This window comes from Polyodon spathula, chromosome 12 (genome assembly GCF_017654505.1).
Source record: "Polyodon spathula isolate WHYD16114869_AA chromosome 12, ASM1765450v1, whole genome shotgun sequence".
Classification (NCBI taxonomy): domain Eukaryota; kingdom Metazoa; phylum Chordata; class Actinopteri; order Acipenseriformes; family Polyodontidae; genus Polyodon; species Polyodon spathula.
In genome coordinates this window covers 13,331,740-13,356,103 of record NC_054545.1, presented here as the reverse complement: position 1 = coordinate 13,356,103, position 24,364 = coordinate 13,331,740, and the positions used below count along the sequence as shown (strand labels likewise).

Sequence of the window (24,364 nt, the reverse complement as noted above, 5' to 3'; positions counted from 1 at the left end):
CGAGGCATCAAAGGGCTATCTCTCAACTCCCTGTCACAGAAGCAGAGTGCTCAAGTTGCTGGGGTTTCTTTGTAAACCCCCTCCACCCACCCCTCCAGATATGGCTAATGTGACTAATTGAAGATGTGCTCCTTAAGCTTATTAACTTTGCTTGGTATGGCATTTTGAAAACAGCGCTTCCCTGAACTGTACTCGGTTTATTCCTTACTTTAATACCAATGTAACATGTTTTGTCTTTTTTTAGATGCCTTCAATATAGTATCTCGAGTGCCAACAAGGTAAAGCATTGTGTTTAGTTCCCCCTTAACACAGAAGTAAAAATTTAGGTTTTTTTAATATACTGTACTATAGTACAACCAGACAACTTTTAAATATATGCTTACCATGTGGCTGAAATATACAAAACAATAAATATTTTTAATACATAAATTTGATCCTAGCCGAGGTGATCTGAACTCTTTTCGCATTTAAAAATGAACAAAAATGAAACCCTACTAATCCTAATTAAATAGTTTCATGGAAATAAGTCATATACAAATGATATTATTGATTGCCCAGACAGAGCTTGGTTACCTGGTCTGCTGTGTCGAACACCTGCAGTATATCTGTATCGATTTACAGGAAATATTCAGCCACCAGGAAAGAGGGCTCCTTCCACTACATTCATCAAACTCCCTTTGGGAATTGCTCTTTCGTATGTGTTGATGCCACACTCACCCCTGGACTCAACAGACCGTTTAATTTCTTTGGCATTTTAGACCAGATAGAAGCTGTTTTTAATCAGGCTTTATATATTTAGGATTGAAGGTGTCTCTACAACAAATAATACATGTGCTTTATCCTGTGTTGTTCAGAACTGTATGTTTTGATATTTTTATAAATAAATCATAAATTGACATTAAATTTTCATCACACCTTCAGATGAGGACTGAATTGTCCACTCATTTTCTGTCCAAAATTTGTAGCACGTGTGGAATTACGTGATTCACAGGGAAATCTTTGAGGCCCAACAGTTGACATGTTTGGGACCAAATGTGCCTGTAAGCACAGCAGTATGGACTACTTTGTGGTGGTTGATGAGAACCTGAAGGCAGTGTGTCACACTGCATATTTAGGGCGATTTACACGTTAAGTTTCTTTTCAAAAATGAGTTTAGATCAGGCTTTTTTAATCACACACAAGAAGTTGCGTTTGTATCAATTTAAAAAAAAAAAACTGTTGGCAAATAAAACACCACTTTCATTTATTGCACTTACCGTATATTTTCAAATTAAAATAAATGCATCTGTGTTAAATTGCCTAAAACACCTGCTGCGTTTATTTAAGGCCAGCACTTGCTGTAAAGACATATATTTGCGACAAAAATATTTGGAGAATCACACCCATAAAACCTATTTTGCTCTACAAATGTTGGCGACCTGTTGCAATATACAAAGTATTTATTGTTAATGGAATTTGATATTTGTGCCAAAAATGTTAAGTTTTTTTCGTACTCAAAAAGCGTATAATAAAAGGCTATTTAAGGATTTAGATATATATGTAGGGCAGCGACCTTTTCAACAGTGGCGTTTACTGGAAGTAGCACGGTTTTCGAGGGGTCACAAAATTGTAAATCTGTTTCCTGTTTGCTTTTTGTTGAGTGCGTGGATTAATTTGAGGATATATGGTATTACTCAATTGTTAGGGATTTTTTTTTTTTTTTTATAGTAACAATTTTGGAGTAAAATCTTGTTTAACCCTAAAATCAGAAATCATATGCATAATTGTGGATTTAATTAGATGACTTGAAGACTGGCCAGCTAAATGTGGGACCTGGTGGCAATGCAGTCATTTTGTGTTTAGTGTGAAGGACAGTAGACTGCAGTTAAGAGGACTGGGAGGCAGTTTGGACTTGGTGGTTAGAGGTGAAGACTGCCGAGAACCTGGTGGAAAGGTGTAGATATCAGGGCTTGGAGATAACGTGGCAAGGAGACCTGACCTGCTTCTGCTACTAACACAGCTTACCCTTACAATGAAACTGCATATGTAGGCACAGCTGTGATTTAATGAAATCTGGAAAGTGAAGGACTGTGCAATATAAATTATTTGTTTAATTATTAAACAAAGAAGTTAATTTATATTGTACAGTCCTTCACGTGCTGCATGCCTATAACTTGCCAAATCACTGGTTTTCAGTTTCACTTCTTCTGGCCTTGCACAACAAGAACTACAACTAGCGCTGAGACCAACCTGATTTTTTAGCGTTAGAATATTAATACCTTTGTCCAAAAAACAATATACAGCTATGGCCAAAAGTTTTGCATCTCCGTATATAATTAACTAATTGTGCTTCATAAATTCGAATGAAACCTGATGAATAATGTTACAGGGCTTGAAATGAACTTTTCCATGCACTAGCCACCACGGCTAGTGGATGGAAAAATCCACCGGCCACAGACATTTTACTGGCCAACATCGTTCTGGGGGTCGACGACAACAAAAGAAAATGTAAAAACAAGCAATATTTATCTCCACAGGGTCTGAAACAATCTGCCTCATGAGTGAACATATACCTTCTGAGATGTGTTGGGCATCTGCCATCTCCACAGACTGCCTGCACACAAACTGCAGCCACCAGCCCTTTCTGGCAGAATCATACATATACTAGCTCCTCTTCTATGACAGCGCTATTGGTTGAACCATCCGACATCACTGGCAGGAACTTTGCAACTTTTATTTTCTCTTGCAGCTGCCTTCTTTCTACCTGAGCAATGTAGTGCATACATTTTTTTTTTTTTTTTTAAATGCTATTTTCTATTGTCACACTTTGTGACTGAGGAGCTCCTAAGCATTAACTTACCTTTTTTTTTTCAAGGTTTAAAAACAAGTCAGTTCAAGATAAAATTGATTCCGTAAATAGTAAATTCATCATTAAGGATACGATTTTGTCACACTACATTCTTTAGTACATTTCATGGGCGAATTGTGTGGGGAGGAAAAAAAGAATTCACAAAAATGTCATGGAAAGGTTACCAAATGTAGGTTTAGCTACATCAACATACACATGCTTTTAAATAGTAAACAAAAACCAATACTATAAAGACTATTGCTGTTTACTGCTGGCAAGTTTAAATGTTAGTTTAGAGTACAAAACTTAAAGGTCCTTTCACACCAACATATACACTGAGTGTACAAAACATTAGGAACACCTTTGAGATCTGGTGACTTGGCAGGTCACTGCAGTAAGCTGAATTCACTGTCATGTTCGTAGAACCATTCCTGGAGAATCCTAGACTTGTGGCGTGGGGCACTATCCTGAAAAAATCCATTAGCAGATGGACACACTGCTGCCATGAAGGGATGCACCTGTTTGGCAATGATGTTCAGATATCCTGTAGCATTCAAACGTTGCTCCACTTTTACAAAGGGGCCAAATGTGTGCCATGAAAACACACCACACACCACCACCTCCAGCCTGCAATGTTGGCACACAGCATGATGGATGCATGTACTCATGTGGTTTTCTCCATACCCTATATACCCTATATATATAAAATATATATATATATATATATATATATATATATATATATATATATATATATATATAAACAGAGTTGAAGGGCAAAATCACACAGGCAGCAATGTGTCCAAGAAACAGGGCATCACAAAGATCTGAAACAGATAAACCTCTCGTTTTAGCTACAGTTTGCAAGAAATAAAGATCTTCAAACAGCAGTCTAAAGTATTTTGTTTAGCAATGTTTAGTTTTAGAGAAAGCAGGTATTTATTGTCAACTGACTACCTGAGTACACTGCCTACATTGTATGAAAAAAGTTTCAAGGAATTTCATTAATATTTTTTAAAGATGCAAGCCCACCTTTTTTCAGAAATTAACAAGCGCTGTATGCATGTGACGATCACAACCAAGTTTACAGTAACATACGATCTGTTCATTTACATGCTCGTTCAGCTAATACAAATCTAATTCACTGACAAATATAGCTACACGTAAATGCTGTGTGCATACACAACCAAACAATACAGGTCTGTATTTTTTGAGGATGACAAACTGCATTTTAAAGTAAATAAAGGAAGCGCCTAACAAAATGTGTTTTTACATCGATTTCATGATGTTAAATTTACATGTTAAATAAAATATCAGTTATGTTCATATAGTGTTTTTTTGTTTTGTTTTTGTTTTTTTGTCTCAATCCTAAAATTCTATGTGATGCAAAACATTTGTCCATAGCTGTATATTATAGCAGTGTATTGCTATCAAGAAAAATACTGCTACCCAGTAGAATGTGTTAAATACCTGGATAAAAATGTACTCTGTGTATTATTGCATTACTTTGACAAATAGACAATATACTGTTCAGTGAAATATCTTTGGTGCCCCCTGGTGGTAGCAGCCTTAGCAAGCCTCCTGAACAGGCATTCCTGTACTAGAGAGTGAAAATACTGCAAATTGCAGTTATACCCAGTGCTGAACGTTCAGTACAAGGCTAGGAGTCCCGTTAATGGTTTAGAAGATAAATACACATTTAAAGCAGTTATGTTTACCACAAAGTGTGCATTAGACCCTAAGAAAGAAATTTCCTCTCCAACATTAATGACAACCATAGGTATATTGAAAGTGAATATAATAATAATAATAATAATAATAATAATAATAATAATAATAATATTTATTTTACTTTCAAAATGAAAATATTTCTTAATTATTCAACGTATAACAAGGTAATCCAACTATAAAAAACATCTACTGACTTACAATGCCACAATTTACTGTTTCTGCCTCCTGCATATTGGTACAAATGCATGTTTAAACAATTTCACTGTCCCTACCACCATTTCCCCTCCGAGTGTCATGTTGCGTCTCTCTTCTATGTATTCTTCTTTCTGCTATTGTAGATTAAAAATAAATAAATAAATAAAATAACTTGGCTAGGAAAGGTTTGAGTACCAGATGCTGCTAGTTAATGTCTGGTACTGGGAGTAAGCCCCTCTTGCTTCTAGTGTCCTGGTTCCACCCAACTGTTATACTAAAGTCATGGGCCCCTCACTGATAAGAGTGTTAAAGGAATGTTTGATTGTTATCACTACTCTGCACTATGTGCATTTAAAGTGTGAGGTTACGCAGTGTGCGAATCTGAATTTAATTCACTGTCTTTAATTTATGTTCAGTGTTTTGTAATGCATTCCTTTTCTAAGCAGACCGACCTCCCCCCTCAAAAAAAAAAATCATATTGTCATATTTAGTGTTTCAAACTTTCACTGCATTAAAGATAAGCCTTGGAACCAACAAAATGGTTTAGTGTTTTAGACATGTTTCCTCATTGACCTATCATGATATTATATGAGTCTGAATTCAATAAAAAAAAAAAATTTAAAAACTGTTACTGCCATACCCATTACAAAGTACATGTATCTATGTGACCAGTGCCATAAACTTGTATTTAATGTTGTGTCATAGGCTGGAAATGCCGTGCTGGTGTGGCTGTAGCTTACATATATAATTGGCAATAAGCCTATCGGAATCATTCACAGTGGGAGTGGTTATTAGTCACAGGTTTTAACAATGGTTTACACTTGCCATCAGCAAAACTGATAAAATACTCCCTTTTTTATATCACGTATAATGATTTGTTGTTAGAATATGCACTAGTTTCAGAAACAGCAAAGTCCAAGATGTATCTACCTAACCAACCCAGATTTGGATAGTTACATAATTTGTTTATTTTGACTAATTTAGAAAACTGTCACATGCAAGTGACAATGACAGAGAGTATAGGAAACAAATTGGCATTTTTCAGATAATAATACCATCCACCTGAAAGGCAATGGGACTCAGTATTTTTCAGAAAAGACTCTGGACCACACTAGAGATCATGTTAATCACATAGATGAGATAAACAGTCTCCATATCACCACAAGGTGGTGCTGTCGGGTTACTCAGACACCTGCACGATCTGCTTCCCAACATTACCCCCTTTCATCATGGAGTGGAAAGCCACTGCAAAGAAACAAAATGAAATCAATGAGAATGATAAATGGTCTTTCTTATTTCTACAGTTCTTGCTACTATTGATGGTATACCCAACTAATGCTCAGTTTGTGTTTTACTGACTGTAATATATACCGGTGTGTGTGTCTATATATCATATATATATATATATATATATATATATATATATATATATATATATATATATATATATATATATATATATATATATATATATATATATATATATATATATATATATATATATATATATATATATATATATATATATATATATATATATATATATATATATACACATACATATATATATATATATATATATATATATATTTACAATATTATATATATATATATATATATATATATAATATATATTATATATAATATATATATATTATATATTTAATGAAAATTTTTACACACAAAATAAATGGTACTTTAAAACTGTGTTTAGTTCATTCGGATTGTTCTGAATACACAGATTGACCCAAACATCCCCATATAACTATAAACTAGAGGTAAAAGGGGCCCGTCGTGGCACACTGAACTGTCCATTTAAATTAGAAGCCCAAAAGGGAAGACTAAAAAAGTAGAAGTATTTATCTAATGTTCAGAGCTCAGAATCCTTACTTACCACCCATATTATCCAGCCCTTTCACCACAGTCTCCAAGACCTAAAGAAAAGAAAACAGCACACTCATTTAGACATATGCAGTGTTGAATTAACACATTAGTGAGAGGACTAAGAGGAGTGTCCAACATGTCTTACCTTCAGCTTCCCTTCTCTGACCCACTGGCTCAGCTGTAGCATCCCTGCTTCATGTTTGTCTGTGTAACTCAGCACTGTAAACCTCTCCCTGTAGAAAAAAAGGATAAAGGCTGCCTTTTACTGTATTAAAAAAATATTCAACCATTTTGAGGCTATTGTGATGCACTAAATCCACTAAGAACACTCTCTACAATCGCCAAACTCATTCTTATGCTTAAAAATGTCAACCATTTTAAATCAATTTTCTTACCTCTTATAAGCAATAGAAGCATTATCACTAGTACCCCTTTTCTTGTGTTGAAGATGTTTTGGATGTTTGCTTGTTTTTTTTTTTATATACGTAGATTCAGAACATAAAGATTTTACAATTACAATGCTGTAGATCCTAATTCTTCCAGGTATTGCCCCCCTTTGTTTCAGCCTGACTGCAGCTAGACCATTAGAGTAAAACTGTGCTACAACAAAGGAAGTTGTTTTGTACAAGGATGTATTTGCATATTACAAACTGACCTATAAAAGCACAAGCAAACAACAAATTATGAACCAACCTGTATAGTACTGCATCTCACTGCAATGGTGGACAATCCAGTCTGCATTCTAAAGTTACCAGGCTACTATATTGTAGGGCTGTATGATATACCTGGTGATGTGTTTGGAGTGAAGCACTTCCTGTGTGCTGGCCGGCAATGGAGGGGGGTAAGGCACGTCCTTGTTGTACTGAGAGATCTGGCCGCATAGGATCACATGACCACCTTCGGTCATCTAGAGAATACAGTGAAATGATTCTTCAGGGCAGTCAATCAAACACAATCCAGTCAGCACATTTGGGAAGCACTTCTTTAAATGTGCACTCCCTTAATACAACCTTATTACAAACTGCAGCTTTACAAAGCAGCCCAGAAAGACAGCTTGTAATGGCCCTCAGCTTTTACACAAGTAAAAGAGATGGTGTATTCTGAAGCAGTCTTTCTGAGGTCGCTGTAAGTTACCAAATGGTTTTTTGTAATACCAGTAGTACAACACTATAGTGATACTGAATAAACTGTGAATCAGGGTTAGAAACTCACATTTGTCAGAATGACCCTATAATAAGTATATTCTTGCAATGATCAGGCGGCAGGTTTGTGTGATTAGACCTCTGTTAAATAAATTGTTCCTCCCTTATAGCTGCATCAATAACTCCTATGAGTAAACCTACAGACTGTGAAATGTATTCATTCTGTGAAATCAGTTAAGACACATTTAGCCTGAAAGTTGTTTCTATCATCTAGAGGACATAATCTAACCAATCTGAACTGGGACTCCGTGAGACAAAGTATTTATGATTGATTTATTTATTTATTTATTTATTTAACAATTGTTACCATGAAGCAGTATATTTTTACCTGTGCTATCACAGTGTCGCTGATCGATCCACCAACATTGTCAAAGTAAACATCCACTCCTGTTGGGCAGCTCTCCCTAAGCCTCGCAGCCACATCCTGCCGTTTGTAGTTGATAGCACTATCGAACCCGAGTTCTGACACCAGGACCTGGCACTTCTCATCAGAGCCACAGATTCCCACCACCTTGGAGCAACCATCCAACCTGCCGACCTGAGAGGGGGAGCAAACAAATGTAGAAAAGTGGCAAATACTTTAGAATGTAAATAATATTAAACGGCCCCAAGCAAACATTTATTGATGAAGGGTTAGACTAAATGGGCCAGATTTACCATAGGTATTCACTCAAAAGTGCAATTTTATCTCCCTAGCACATGCTTTTAACTTTTCAGGATACCACTCAGTCTTCTGTATATTTAGAATTAGATAAATAAGACACCCTTTTTACCTGACCAGCCAGTGAACCACAGGCTCCAGCAGCACCGCTGACAACCATGGTCTGATTGGCTCCTGGAGTCACGTGACCTTTCTCCCTCACTCCCAATAACGCTGTAAGCCCAGGCATGCCCACTGCACCCAAAAAATAGGAGTGGTGCCCATCTACCAATTGGGGGTCCAGCTGAAACATGAGGACATTTCGAAAAGTGTATGAAAACTGTTTAACAATTCATTTAAAAATATCTTATTTTTAAGTTAACAAGCTTTCTTTAATTAGGCTATTCACAGTACAGAAATTACAGAAGAGGAAGGTAAACATGAAGGATCCGTCCCCATATTACACAAACAAACAAAATCAAAATTGAACCGGAATAAAAATCGATGTATTTTATTTGAAAAAAGGGTGAAGTAGAAGAGAGGGTCTCTTGAAATGAACTAAAATAATCATAGAATAAAGTATTATATTTCAGACTCATACGAAGCTGCTCATGGCCATGTTTTCAATCTGTCTAGGAGTAACACATTTAGATAATAAATAAGGATCACCAGTTTGATCTCTGTACCAGTTGAGTCACATTATACTCGTGACCTTGCCAAATTATATTTAATAACAGTGTAGTTAGCAGCTACAATAGTTTGAACCATTGTACCACAGTGGGAATGTTCTCATAGTTTGACATACAGACCCAGATATATTACAATGGTTTGAACCAGCATACATTGGCATCTATTACCATGTTACCGATATCTATTAATTACCATGTTACTTTCATCAAGTGGTCTTCCACAGCTTTGTTCCTTTCAGTTGCTTGGTGTTATCCTGTCCTAATGTATGTCAAATCTAAGCTCAGACAATCTGTGTAACAGCCCACATCCTTTGCACTCTTATCGGGGGTGGCTGTACCCAAGTGTGCCTAGCCACAGTATCTACCATAAGCAGATTATAAAGGAGAGACTTTATTTTAGGTATAGGGAAAACCTTCAGGCTAGAGAAGGGGATGTTCAGGTCTTTTTCAACATGCACTTTATTAGGAAGTGGGGACTGGAATGAGCTAAACCAATTCAACCACAGATAAAGATAAATTTTGTCATGGACTTCTAAAAACTGGTAACTTTTATTGAACCTTCTGTAGTAGTTTCCCTTCCAAAACTGCCTGGGTTTGCCACGGCCAGGAAAAGGAGACCACAGTGTCTCCCTCTGTGAATGAATCGTGCCTGCTGTCCTCCACTATCCCAACACCTCCTCCTTCTACAACTTCAGACAGTTGCCATGGTGACAGGTAGTCAGTTCCTGTGTCCTCATTCATTCGGCAGCGCTGTGAAGCAAAGAATACAATGTTGTTGTAAAATTCAACATGACTGTGTGGTGCACGTAGCTTTACCATTAAATCGGCATACTCTTCACCGCTAACCAGCTATAGCGCAACTTCACAAACTGCTGGAGAGAATGTATAACAGTATTATCTAATACAAAATGTATAATGACTAGTTTATAGAAATGTTCAAAATGTTTGTTGTTTCCTGCAACTACTGTAGAAGTTTCCTGTTACATTTTAAGATACTGGGTCCCTACATAAAAGCCTATCGTAATACAGTTGCAGATGAAAAGGTCTTGGGTTTGCCAGTAGTTTGATATTGCTGACTCAACCAATGTAACATTTAAAATGCCATAGAAATGTCCTGCAATTCAAATAGCCAGTCAGTGTAATTGTTAAACAACATTTTTTTTCTAAAATCAGCAGTTTCTTACTGCTGTCATGAATGTTCATTGGGCATTCTGTCGACTCCTTGTTTAATGAAAATGCCTTCCCCAGTTCACTTATATTGCAAATGAACAGTTCTGGGGTTTACCGGCTTCTGTAAGTAGGTGACTTCATATCAGCTTAAACCATCTGCCAACACAGTCGTTTTAACACAACTGACCACAGATGGAATACAAAATAGGGCAGAATACTGCTCTCCAATCTCCATTGTTTTCACCACTAGTACTCTGACATGTATGTCAGTAATACAAAAGAACAGGTGATCACTGATCTGCTATGCACAAACTTACCCCCCACCAAAAAAAAAAGCACAGTGTTTCAGTAATTGTAAAAAACAACCATCTGGAATTATTTTTAATGTTATAAAAGTTAAGGAACAGTAAAATTAAGTACACGTAATTTGAAGCAAACTATACTGACCATGTAGGGATCCACAGAGAGGTAAAGCGTTCTGACTTGCACATGTCCTGGGTTAAGGTCAGCTGGCAAATAGGCCTCCTCAACTCCGAAATTTTCTGGAACAGGTTCCCCATTTTTCCCTTTAAAAAAAAAAAACACACATGTTGAGACACATTGATAAAAATAAAAATATTGTGTGGCATTGGATTTGTGTGTGTGTGTGTGTGTGTGTGTGTGTGTGTGTGTGTGTGTGTGTCGCTTTATAACCGACAAGTTAGCGCCGGCGGGTCTGAAGACGCACTTTACAGTCCTCCAGAGCCAAGCCTGAAGACATGTACAGTGGCCCAACTGTACCGCTCAGTCGTGTTTGAACTAGTTTTGCTGTTTGGTTTTTTGTTTTTTGTTTTTTTAATCGCGATAGGTAAAGGCAAATAGACCACGTCTCCACAAAGGTAATAATAATACGGGAAACAAGCCACTTAATAATATTGATGCAATATCGACATTTTACGTCTGCAATACTGTATGTATTTTTTAATCAAAACTAAGCAAGTGAAAACCTCCTACCCGGACGGGAATTCAATACCACTTTTCGAATCTGTGTCATTTTACTTCAGTCTTCTTTGGAAAAAAAAAAAAAAAAAAAAAACACGTACAAAGTAATGTTTGCAAGACGCGGAAATGTTTCTGTATGCCGCTTTTCCAGCTCCGTCATAGGCCTGCTGTAGGGCTCTTCAACTGTACCACGGCCAGTACTCGACAATGCCATATGAGCGCCAGCTGGGTGGTTTGTATCGGTATTGCAGTTGTGATCTGATACTGAAGTGTCACGACCCGCAACAGCAATGATTTATTGCTTCAATATCAATTTAAAAAACAAAACCACTGGACATATACGAGAAATAAGTAGATATTTAAGCATTATATGTTGGTTAGACATCGTATCTCCAGACAGAAGCTAAATGCATGCACAGAGATGCCAAGTGTTGACTATCCCAAAGAGTAAGATTTCCAGGCCAGAGTGAGACTTTCCAGCTGGTGTGCTAAGGACGTGCCTCCCATTTCAGGCTCTTGAGGACAACCAGCGCTCGAGGTTTTTAATCCAGCCAGTACTTCATAGTTTATTTTAAAATGTACACTGCTTAATAGGAAACACTTCATGTAATAATATACTACTACAAATAATAATAATAATAAGTGGTAGTTGTCGTAGTAGACAGTTTGTGATCCCTGTAACTCACCCCATGATTGTTTTAATTTTAACATGAATATTCATAAGACAAAATTAAGCGTGGCCTATGTCAGCTCTTTCCAATGAGGCCCTGGATGTATTGCTCTTTTGCAGCGATTGAGTAAAAAGGTTCTAAATCTGTAAAGGCCTCGATGCATTATCCAATTTCTCTGCGATGCGATCGCATAGGATCGACAGCACTGCATTCAAGGCAAGCTATCAAGCGGGGCTTTCTGTTTTTGCAATCGGATGTGACAATTACCCAATCAGTGAGCAAGGTGGAATCACGTGACACGTCTAGCAGTTGACAGTGACAGGAAATATGGCAGTCAGGGATCCAGACATCCTGAAATGGGATGTGCCTTCCTCGTCAATCCATTTTTACTTATTTATTTATTTATTTATTTATTTTATTTAGACCCTCAGGAATAAGAATCAAGATGCCGGCTTTGCAGGAACTCTTGCAAAATATAAAAAAATCACTATTTTAATAACCAACAGAGGATGTATTTCCCCTACATATACTGCATAGTCTTAATCAGATAGCTGACAAACCTTTTGCTCATTACCTGATCCAACATCTTATGGGCAAAAGATTGTCAATGGAAAACTAACCCCTGATGTTGCTGAAAGATGCAAAGCCAAGAGATGCAAATAAACCAAAAAGCTGTTTATGTCTAGTAAGCAAGTGCCTTGCTGTGTTGCATGTTTATGTGCAGGAAATTTACATGTGTATGCAAATCTCATTGGCGCACAATCTACAGTACAAGAAGGCAATAGTGACTGATATGGGATACTGTTATATATATCTAATTAAAAAATGCCCATAACTTAATATATTAAATTGCATATTACAGCTATATAGAGTATAAGTAAATTAAATTAGGTGCATGAACAGTGAAATATTTCATTTTTAAACCAGCAACAACATTTGACCTTTGGATTATGCTACTGGGTATGCTTTGTTTTTGTTCGCAAAAGCCACCATTTCTAGTTTAAAATGTCTTTACAAATGCTTGCTATTCAAAACAAGCACAGGTATAGTGTTTAAAAGAAGAATTTATGAAGTTATAAAGAGCTCCTAATAAACATTTGTGAAAAAATGACTAAACATTGGAAAAGGCCCAGAAAGTGTTCTATTTAGTATACAAGTCGATGTATTTTTTTCTTCTTTTTACTGACACATATCTTGAAAACCTTGTATATCTGTGATTTAAACCAAAGTTGAAATCAAAGAAAACTTATTTGCCTGCAAAATAAGATTTTCAGTATTTTTTTTTTTTTTTACAAAAAATGTTGACATCATTAAAATTTTTCATATTTTGCAAGAGTTCTGGTAGAGCAGGCCTATTGATTCTTATTCCTGAGAAGAAAAATAAAACCTAGACTGAAGAGTATAAGCAGGTACATCAATTTTTAGACTGCTTTTCTCTCCCTGGATCCCTGACTATGGAGGATAAGTTTTTGTGGTCGACAGGCAACTTTGAGGAGATGGTGGGATTGTCCAGACAGTTTTGTTGCGTGAGATAAGCTTAGGAATGCTTGAAAGAGTGAGATAACATGGTAATGTGTTAGTCTCAGTCACGCTGAATGCATGAGACTTGACATGCCTGGCTGCATAGGGTGATTTTATTTCTCACCTTCCCTATGAACACTGAACTATTTAATGCTATTCACGTTCTCAGTGTTTCCTGAATAATAAAGTCAGTTAGTCATTCTCCATTGCTGCTTTGGAAAAAACAAAAACAAGCAAGCCCCAATGAAAAGGTTGCCTTCTGCTACATGTTGTGTTCTAATGCTTTTAATGCAGCCCATATTTTTATTGCATTAAGAAGTAGGCTATGGTTCTTGCTACAGTGTCCTTTACAAGCCATGGGGACAATTATTGTCCATGACATGGTGCCACCTTCATCTGCAAAGTTTATTGACTGGACAGTGTCAGTAAACAGTTTTACCTCAACAGCAGCACAAAGTGACCAACTATTTCTTGATAATGTTGTTGTACAATAACCATCCTCATTATCATTTGTATTAAATAATTGTGTTTTTTTTTTTTAAAAGCATAACAAAAATAATAAACAAAAAACAAAAAAAGCATTTGCAAAAAATATGTAAATAACAAGGACACCATGTAACAGCTACCCTCTTATATATATATATATATATATATATATATATATATATATATATATATATATATATATATATATATATATATATATATATAAAAGCTATTCAAGTCAGGTCAGGACTTGCATGTAATTACAGCCCTTCCTAGACACAGGTCCGTGTGTCTCCCAGACTGCTTATAAACATTGGCTGCAAGAACATTTCAGGCAGTATTTTGCTTTGGAGCAGTACAATTATACCATTTGGTAGGTCCTGCTGCTTTAAAATGTTAGTTTTTACAGTGCAACATCCCTCGTATTTTTTAGGATAGCCATTTGAAAACACCTCGGCCCATGCATTGGAAACCCCCATTGCCGACCCACTTCGAACACATTTACTATACTCCCCATGGAGGGACTCCCCCAACACATTTTGCAAATCATATCTGCTGTACTCCCATTTGCACCAAACCGAGATCAAATTTACCTAAAATCTATCATAGGACCATTTGACTTCCCCCTGTATACAAATGACATATAGAGAATTGTTTATACATGCACGCAAACATTCTGAGAATAAGAACGCATTGTGCTGCAGTTTATTAAAATACTAAGGGCAGAATATATGTGTACAGGAGGCGTAGATTAAATTTACAAGTCTTTTTTTTTTAATTTGTATTATTCCTTTTTTTTTTTTACAAAGAAAGCGAAATCTTCTCTGTGGCTATGTTTTTTGTGTAACGAAATGACGCCACGCAAAAAAACATAAGCCCACTAGCTGGTGTCTGCATTTTCTGGCAGGAGTAAATAAAGAAAATCAAGGACACGCAGTAAGGTTTAAGAAATAGGAAAGGGGAAAAAAATGATTGCAGAAGAAAGAAAATCCCCTGAAGCCTGACGTCAGAGGTGTGGTTAACTTACAGTGCAATATTCACACACTGGAAGCATTGCATGGGCACACATACTAGGAAGTGACGACTCCAGGAAAAAAAAAAAGAAAAAGAAAAAAGTTGTGTTGTTTGTAGAAAACTTCGTGGAGTAAACTTTACGTCGACCAGAGGTGGAAATTAAGGTAGTGTGTTAACATTCTAGCGCAAGATATCTGTTGGAAAGTGCAGGTGCAATGTTTATTTCATGTTAAATGTTGTGCGTGATCTTTTGGGGAGTGTGTTGCTTTTTGTTACTGGGATGTTCAATTAAATGTACTGCGTAATTGACAAGAGCAGCTGATTTTTCTTTCTTTGCAAAACAAGCGACAGACAAGAAATCCACAAGACAGCCAACAAAAAACTGCCTCTCGTGGTTTTCTGCCTGTGTCAGAGTGCAGTCGAGTATGTTCAAGTGTTTGCAAAAATGAGTGTACATTAAGAAAAGAGGAAATAGCAATGCATGTGTGAGCCAAGGGTGGAGATGCAGTCGTAGTATCACTATGTACGTGTGTCTTTTCTATGCGCCGAGCGATCGAGCTAGTTCAAGTTCTGTCATTTTTACGTGATGTCTTGCAAGTTCGGCTGATTTGAACTAATAAAGCCCGTTTTGGCGTCGCTATGTTTTTTTTTTTTTTTTTTTTTTTTTTTTTTTTTTGTTGTTTTTTGTGTTTTGTTTTTTGTGCTGCAGTTTGTTTTGCTGCAGAAAGCAGCCTAGGTTACAGTAGTTATGAATCAATTGCACAGTTTGCTTAAAGCGGTATTGGATGCTTGCAAAAACGTACCGCAGTGCAGTTTTAAATCATAATCTCATGTATTGTAACTTGAAAGACCTGTGTTGTTGAATAGAATTAAGGTGACGATTTCGCGCTGTGGTACTTATGTATGGTCAGAGCCAGAGTGTGGGCTATCGTACAGGAAACAGACTTGTACTTTTGCATGCGTACTGCGTTAATATGAAAGTTAAAAATTAATGTTTAGGATATGCACCAAGTAAATACATAGCTTCGTTCAAATAGACAGTAATGATTTACATGCAGATAGAGAAGAGTCTGTTTGTAGACACACAAATATAATGTGGCTTTCAAGGCTAAAATGTGGAGACAGGAAGTTAACTGCTCAGTCCAACTGTAGTTTCATTCTGAAAAAAGCTGAAAGGGCCTGGATCAGTACTGGCCTGACTGAAACTACACAGTTCAACCTAGCTACTGGAATATCTCCTACATTGTCGGCTGCAAATAATATTCACTGCACTCAACATCACTGAACCACTGCAGCCTACCTATTAACAACACTAAACAGCTCCCCCCTTTGTTTTGCAAATAGCCTTACCAAATGGCATTAACACTCACAAAAGATGTCACAGTAGGTTAGGATAAACTGCTGACTAGGATTTGGTGTAGCTTGACAGTGCAAGAGAAGCTTGCAAATGAGCTATTAAATGTTATTTTTCTGGTGGTGGATTTAATGGTTTGAAGGTTGCAAATAACACAAAACATCAATTAAGACAGGGAAGTAATTTACTGTTCTATTTATTAACAAAAAGGCTACTAATTAATGTTTAAGCAGTATGTAAGTATTTCAACCTCATGTTGAAAACACCAGCCTCTAAATTCAGTAGGGCAAAATACCATTTGAGGGGTAATCGCAGTTTTAATGTGTGTTTTTATGTTTTGCTTTCCTCCAATTGTTGAATTTGGTATTTTTAAAGTCCTCAGCGGCTGTTAGCTAGAGGATGCCTGTATTGGTTTAGTTAGTGGCACCAGGGGTGAAATTGTCAACAAACAAGTGCAGGTACTGGTATGCACAGCGAGGTATAAACATTTTAAAAATGGAGACAGTTTGAGTGCCAATGAATAAACACTTTTAAAATGTGTACATATCGGCACATGATGCATTTTATGAATACAAAATAAGCTTTAAAAAATAACTGATTAATTTACCAATTCACCATAAACAGGGAAGCTGAAAATACTGAGTGTTGTATCCTCTGTCTCCGTTGTATCATTCAGTCATGTACTGTAATATAACACTTTTTAAGCCATAAATGACAAGCATTAGGAAATATTACACTATGCAGTAACTGCTGTAGAGAGGGAGTTCTGTTTATCCCAAAAAAGGGATGATGTTATAAAAAATGGTATTAAAAAAACAAAAACTGTGCTATGAAAAAATTATACAAAAAGGTCTCAGTCAATCAATGCACAATAGGGACTAAAATACCCCTCACAGCCACTACTGCTATTAATGATGTGCTTGACTTGGCCATTTTAATCTCCATAGTATTCTCAGCAATCATCCCCATGCTCTTCAGGCCCTGGGGACCTGGCCATGATACAATAATAGCCTTCCATTAGAACATATATGCATGTTTCTTTTATGTATTGTTTACTTATTACTTATCCTACAATAATATATTCTGCGTGTTGCTCTGTTGTGATTCTGCGTAGATTAATTACTATGATCTATTCCATAAAAAAAGATTTTCCAGGCAGAAACAGTATAAAGTAGACTTTATATATACTTTATACTCTTCAGAATGTTTTAGGATAGGGGGCTCTGTATAAAGAAAATACACCTCACTGTTTTGGTTTTTCTTTATTACAGTCCTCATAACAGAAAATACTAAGAGCACAACAAAACAAAACATTGATCACTGTAATTAGCATGCACCTTGCAAGCTGGGCCCATGTTTGAAAAGCGTGAAGCACACCTACGTCTGTATCCCGATTCTGACTCGCTTATCAAAATCTGAAGCAGCACTTTCTTGATCAGCACTTTGTTAATCCCTACTGTCCCACACAGCACTTGCCATTTTGAAACTTTCATGCAAATTCTGGCAGTGTGGTAAATCGGTGCAACGCAAAACGCATTATCGTAATTATTTCTAATATTTGTCAACTATGTAATTTATGGAGAACACTGATGTGGCTTTTTACCTTCAAATTCATATGCAGCAATGTTCGTTCAGAATATTTCAGATAGTTTCTCTGCCGCACTAAAGAAAATAATTATTACTTCATAGTAATCAAAATGACTCCATACCGTTGTTTTCACGTTGCACTGCTAAGGTCTTCTCTCGTTGATCAACGAATGAACACTGGCCTCTATACTCAAGTGTCGGTATTTCAGTGTTGTGATAAACATTTTACCAAAAAAATTTTGTTAGCACTTGGTCGGAAAATCGAAGCGATGCACAAACAAAATCCCCTAAAGTAGTGGAACTCGGTGAGCATACATTCATTCTCAAATCCGTCGGTACAATCAGTAACTTTAGGATTCAGTCAGTGAAAAGAAAATGTAGAATTGACAGGGAGTAACAGGCAGATGATGTTCCTCCCTGGGAAAATCAGACAAAAACCAATTCACACAATCTGTAAGTCAGTATAGGAAGAGTTGATACCAATATCCTTCTCAAATTAGAATAAGGTATATCTCAAATAGAATCTATTTTATCTCCGTATATAGTACTATATATATATATATATTATATATATATATATATATATATATATATATATATATATATATATATATATATATACACACACACACACATGTATTTATATACCACATATAGATATAGATATATATAATATACTATATATATATATATATATATATATATAATATATATATATTAATCTACTGAGACACCACATATGAATGAACAAGTTGCTGATTTGCACACCCGAAGTGTTGTGTAACCTCTGTGATAAATGAACTTGTTTGCATTTCACAACTTCTGCAAAGTTTATTTTATTTTATGAATACAGCACTCCATGCTATTTTATTCATACATTAATATACATATAAAGTAAATATAGGCTACACATACATATTTGAGGGGAGATGTTTTTAAATTACTGTGCTTCAGCATTTTTTTCATGAATTAATTCACATTTTTACAATATTACATGTGTGGCACATGACCCACATGTGGACAGGTGTTGTATTCAAACATATGCCAAATATGTGATTTTCTGAGGATATAGATGTCCTGCCAGGATCCGTTAGGATTATCCCTGTCTGTTCTATCTCGCAAATGTCGTCTTATATTTCGTTGTTGTTCACGTAGTGCAGCGGCAGCACTACTCATACATGCCACAACACCAGCGCCCAAATCCATGTTTTACGCTGTAAATTCTTACAGAAAAAAGTAACCTTAAACATTACTGGAACTTTTGTGTATCACTTCGAACTTCTACATGACCAGTAAATTAGGAGATAAGCAAAACCGTCAGAATTTTGTCAGTCGTCGGTATTGCAAAAAACCTGCAGTATTTTATTTATATAGTCGGAGTGTGGGAAGGAGTGTTTTGTGTAACGCAAATATTCCTTAAACCTTCCTTAAACGTCCCTTATTAAGAAATTTTGGTACCGACACTGGACTATAGCGGCCACTGACACCAAGCGAAATGGGCAGAGATTTGTGACTCGTGCCAAAATGAAATCTGATCCGAATGAAAGCTCGGCCAATCAACAAGCAGTGATTATACTGGTGGCCAATAGCAGCTAAACAGAGTGCAAGCAGCACGAACCGTGTTGAATGAAAGTGCATTTGAGAAACGCTGGCTAGTGGACTATGTGAGTGGATGGATAAATCGCCTGCATCAAAATAAATCCCGGTACTGTGTAGGCGGCATAATTTCACCCCACAGTGGCACAGTGATAAAGTTTGTATCTCTACAGCTAAAAGTTCGGAGGACTTTGGAGGATTCCACTACAGGTAAGTAAGCGTTTATTAGTAGGTTGTTGCATTAGTGTCTAATCTGCACGTTTTGAATAGTATACAGCTTATAGCTGTATTTTTTTTTTTTTTTTTTTTGCAGAAATAAAACTTAGTTATATATTGTCATTTACTGTAGGAGTATTGTGCTGTATTTATGTTTGACGAGGAATTCAACTTACAAAACAGGGTGTGTGCTCCGCTTTAAAAATGCAAACCCCGCACCTTTTTACAAAGCGTAACATCGGTGGCCCCGTGGACTGTGGAATTTCCCGGAAGGGATACTACACTGTAATTTACAGGAGTCCACATGGATGGGATGCGCCTTATATGGACGTGGAAGTAGGTGTGGCGATCAGACTGCGAGGTATCACAAGACTTTTCTGAAGAGAGAGAGAGAGAGAGAGAGAGAGAGAGAGAGAGAGAGAGAGAGAGAGAGCTGTGTATGAACATAGGGGAAGTTGCAGCAGGTTTCACAGTTGTGCAATCTAGAGGCAGTAACATGCAACGCCGAAGCAAGCTAACCTACTTTTTTTTTTGTACTGCTGTCTTTCGCTGCCGATTTGCAAGGCGCATAAGGATCTTTTAGATTAAAAAAAAAAAAAAAAGCATGACGTCACCAAACCATGAGTCAAGGTTGGCGATGTATGCAGTCATCTTTTGATTGCAAAGTGGATTCGTGGAGTGCTTTTTAGTGCAGTTCAAAGGGAGGCAGAAGGAGGGAGGAGTACAAATAATGAGGATCTCATATTGATTTCAAATCTTCCCTTTCCTATTATTTAGCATTTGATAAAACAGCTGGACGTGGAAGCAAAGTTGCAAGAACCTTTTTCCTTGACATTTGCCAAGTAACAGGATCTGGAGGTCAGTTGTATACATTGCAAGCATCATTTGATTGTTGAATTTCTTGCATTTGTTTGTACTTCTGTTGCTTCTGTGTTTTAAAGGACGGAGCGCTGGACTGCAACTGTAAACTAAACGCCATGACTGCACACACAACACGGTTTATTGCACGGTTGCTGCAAGGTCTTGCGATTTACATTTCAGTACTTTAACAAGATAATCCCTCTGCAGCAAAGGGACCTCACAATAGTGCTGAGCTGGCTGCTTGTAGGAACTGGGGAATAAGTAGTAAAATAATAATAATAAATAATTAGTAAAATAATGCATATATCTCGTTTGTTAATTTCCTAATTGCTACAGCCTCCTTTTTTCAGAAGCTGACACTCATTCGAGATTAGATAAGGTTGAAATTGATTACAATTCGACATGGTATCATATTCTCGTCTGTGTGTCAAAGGGTTGCAACAAACTACCGTAATTAATAGTTACAAAATGGGGCCTGTTTTAGATTGAGTGCACGATCAAATCTGCTGTTTTAAATAATTCCGTGCATTTAAATCAGAATTTAGCAGCTTTTTTCTTAGTATTTTATGTTAGTGATGCGGGGGACAAATTCCGTTGTAAGTACAGGATAGTACTTTTTACACAAGTCATATTTGGGAAACTCCCTTGTTAAAGACTTAATACTGTCGGCTACCATACGATGTTTCCTTCAATATTTGGACTGGGTAGTCTTATGCAACACAAAAAATCACTGTACATGTATGTAATCTGACTGCCGAACAGTTTTGTTTATTGCTTGCATTACCCGACAGGGCTACTAGAGGCCAGCTATTTTGAGATTTGTATGGCCAAGCTTGGTTGCGTGTGTTTGTGTACAGGAAAACAAATGTAGCTGTCAAGTGTGGCGGCGTCAGCTACAGTATGCATAACACGACACAAGTTTGTAGGTGCATGCATGCGTGTATTTGTTTATGCGTGTTTCTGCTGCATATGTGATTTAAATGAGTGCATGTGCCATTTAATGGTTTGGTGTGGCCCTGCAAAATATAATTGACCTGAGTTGCAAGTAGAAGAGGAGGAAGGGACTGTGGTTTGCAAAGCAACTAATTAGAAGCGGAATAGATTGCAGTATTTTCAGTGTCAGCCTTCTGTGGCTGTATGCGTTGGAATGCCAGCAGAACGAGAGATAAGACAACTAGAGTATAATGGCACGGGAATACCCACTACTAAACCAATAAATATTATGAAAATCTCAAGTGGTACCAGTATACTGTTAAGATGTATTGTACATATACTGTTAGGGTGTCACAACTAATAATACAGCTAAGACTTGAGAATTATGTTTTCTTTTTATTTGTTTCTACATTTTGATCTTCAGCCAATTGTATTAGGAAAACAGCAGCTCTCCTGGTAGGAGCTGACATTAATTGTGGTTCAGTAGTCAAGTCTAGTTAATATCCCCAGCTGCATGCATATCCCTAATGGTATAGTGGTGGAGTCTGTATGTATGTACTGCATGTACCCTCTGGAGAATTTTGTGTACAGGGGATGCCTGTTGTGGCAGTAACTCTGTATTTCTGCGACAAAACTTACAAAGAGCTTTCTGTATTGAATGTATTGTAATCTCAGGGTAAATGGAGGAGTTTAGTCCTTTTGTCTTCTGTATGTGATTTTTCACTTTTACATATATCTTGGAGAACTGCTTTTTGAATTGTAATGAAATTGCTATGGACACCTCCTGTAGCACAGATTATTAAGTGTCATATCTACAGTATAGGAATTACAAGAGAACGGTGACGAAATAATGTGTTTGTTTCACCTGTATTTTCTGGAATCCTTGACAAAAAGGCTATCTGTCTATTTTGAACCGACTCACATTTTAATAACTGAAACAGTATTGTTTTGATGTAATACAAACTTAAATTATTGTATCATTAAGATTTTTTGTTAAATATCATTTGATTATGTATTTTCTAAAACTATTTGACATTTCTGTATAGTATACAAAGCATACAGTAACATTAATGCAAAACAAGAGACCACTGTTGTAATCTTAACTGCAGATAAACCTCCTTTTTCATGTTTTTTCTCAGGTTCAGAATGATGAATGGATGGCATGACTGACTCCAGACGCCTCAATCCCTTAACCACAAGGTGGCTATGGAGCCCAGCAGAAGTCTGAAAGGGGCATGTTGACTCCTTTACCATCTGTACTTCATCCTCTTTCTTGATTCTACCATCTTTTGTCCCAGGGGTGGGGAGGACAGCCTGTGGATTTCCTTAATTTATCAGGCCATTTTTATACTGTTGGTCACAGATATTGAGGATTTTGTTGTGAGGTTTGTTGTGTGTTTTCTCGCCATGAACCTGACGCCCCAACAAAAAGCAACAGCCAAGAGGACAGGCAAGCGCATCTCATTCTTCAATGAGCAGAGCGGCCGACAGCCCCCACAACCCCTGGAGGTGCCTTATTACAGCCTGGGGACTCAGGTTCAAGAACCAACCCAAAGCGATGGAGAAACCCTGTCTGGTTCTGAAGCCCCGAGGTACCTCTCCTCTGTGATATTTAGCCCGGAAAAGGGGGACCGGGCTCGGGGGCACTACCAGCAGACAGTCCCTATGAAATGGGGGATTCCGGAGCAAGGCAACGCTAACTGGCCTCAGGGGGGTGTCGCTGGAGTTTGGGGACAGAACTATTCTGTCTATATGGGCAACAACTTGGATATGAACGTCCCTGGTTATGGCAGTCAGGTTTACTCCAAACTAGGCCAAGAACCTCAACAGCAGCCCAAAAGAGGGCAGGAGAAACCGACCCAAAACCCTGCATCTGAGGCCTACCGGGAGACTGCTCTAAGCAGGAATGTGGAATGGGAGCAGCAGCAGCAGGCCTTGGCCAGGCAGCAAGCCCAGATTCAGGCCTTCCGTCACGGGCAGAAGCAAGGAGCAGCACCCCCACAACCAGCAGTGGTCCTGCAGCCTTTTCAGCTGGCTTTTGGGCAACAGAAGCAACAGCTGCCACCTGGTTACTTTCAGGTCTTCCGGCCTAAGAGAACTGTTTCCAACATGGGCTTTGGTGGGCAGCCTACAACACAACACCAACTTCAACAACAACAAGAACAAATAATGCAACAACAGCAATTGCAACAACAACAGAACCAACAAATAATGGAAAGTTTTTACCAGAATCACCTTCAGCAACAACAACAACAGCAGCAGCAGCTATCCCAGTCTTTAGGGTCTCAGTCCCATCAACAAGGGCCCCCAGGCCATTTCCAACAAAGCAGCTTAAATCCTGAACTCCAGATGTATCTAGGAGGCTCCCAGCAGACAGAGCTATCTGCCCACCACCACCCTCAGCCCAGGAGGTCCCGGCGGCTCTCCAAGGAGAGTGCCCCTCCATCTGCAGCCTCACAGGGAGAGCAGCCAGGGAATCTGTTCCTGATCCCGTGGAGCAAGCCAGCCCCCGGTTCTCAGGCTCCCAGTACTGCTGCTGCTGCCCAAAATGGGGCTCTTGAGGCAAAAGTGGCTGCCAGGACAGAAGACGCCACAGGAACTCTCACTGGAGTTATCCAGAGTACAAGGAGGAAGAGAAGGGTTTCCCAAGAGGTTAATCTGCACACTTTGGCCCAGAAAGCTTCTGAGATGGACTCCATTCCCCCTCCAGCAGTAAAGGTGACATTTTTTCTTTTTTTCTTTCTTTGTTGGTTTTGTTATTTTTCTGACCCACCTTTCTGTTTATCTGTTATGCTGTGTTCGCTCA

The 24,364-nt window shown here is 37.6% G+C and overlaps 2 protein-coding genes across 8 annotated transcripts in view; one reads left to right on the top strand and one right to left on the bottom strand.

The window, feature by feature from the left end:
• Positions 1-4,655: 4,655 nt before the first annotated feature.
• LOC121324657 (prostaglandin reductase 2-like) lies at positions 4,656-11,528 on the bottom strand. Its single transcript, XM_041266761.1, has 9 exons — positions 11,332-11,528; positions 10,786-10,904; positions 9,727-9,918; positions 8,613-8,783; positions 8,168-8,377; positions 7,423-7,544; positions 6,783-6,870; positions 6,648-6,687; positions 4,656-5,998 (listed from the first exon to the last, which is right to left on the bottom strand). Exons 1-9 carry the CDS (start codon positions 11,369-11,371, stop codon positions 5,934-5,936), a joined length of 1,047 nt encoding a protein of 348 aa, XP_041122695.1. The 5' UTR covers positions 11,372-11,528; the 3' UTR covers positions 4,656-5,933.
• A 3,516-nt stretch (positions 11,529-15,044) lies between these two features.
• Positions 15,045-24,364, top strand: part of LOC121324118 (mitotic deacetylase-associated SANT domain protein-like) — a 28,623-nt gene continuing 19,303 nt past the window's right edge. For 2 of the 7 annotated variants that reach the window (XM_041265607.1, XM_041265603.1), the window contains exons 1-2: positions 15,046-15,175; positions 22,698-24,276. In XM_041265607.1, coding sequence (XP_041121541.1) covers positions 22,966-24,276 — 1,311 coding nt within the window. In that variant the 5' untranslated portion in view covers positions 15,046-15,175; positions 22,698-22,965. Of the gene's footprint in view, positions 15,176-19,574; positions 19,759-20,541; positions 20,623-22,697; positions 24,277-24,364 lie in introns of those variants that run through there. The other 5 variants (XM_041265604.1, XM_041265605.1, XR_005951216.1 and 2 more) reach the window with 5 other exon arrangements.

Coding starts and splice junctions, on each gene's coding strand:
- LOC121324657 (XM_041266761.1), bottom strand. CDS start 11,371: ATGACACAGATTCGAAAAGTGGTATTGAATTCCCGTCCGG. Junction 8,378..8,612: donor GTGGTTCACTGGCTGGTCAG/GTAAAAAGGGTG, acceptor TCCCCCTCTCAG/GTCGGCAGGTTGGATGGTTG. Junction 6,871..7,422: donor CACTCCAAACACATCACCAG/GTATATCATACA, acceptor TTTTTTCTACAG/GGAGAGGTTTACAGTGCTGA.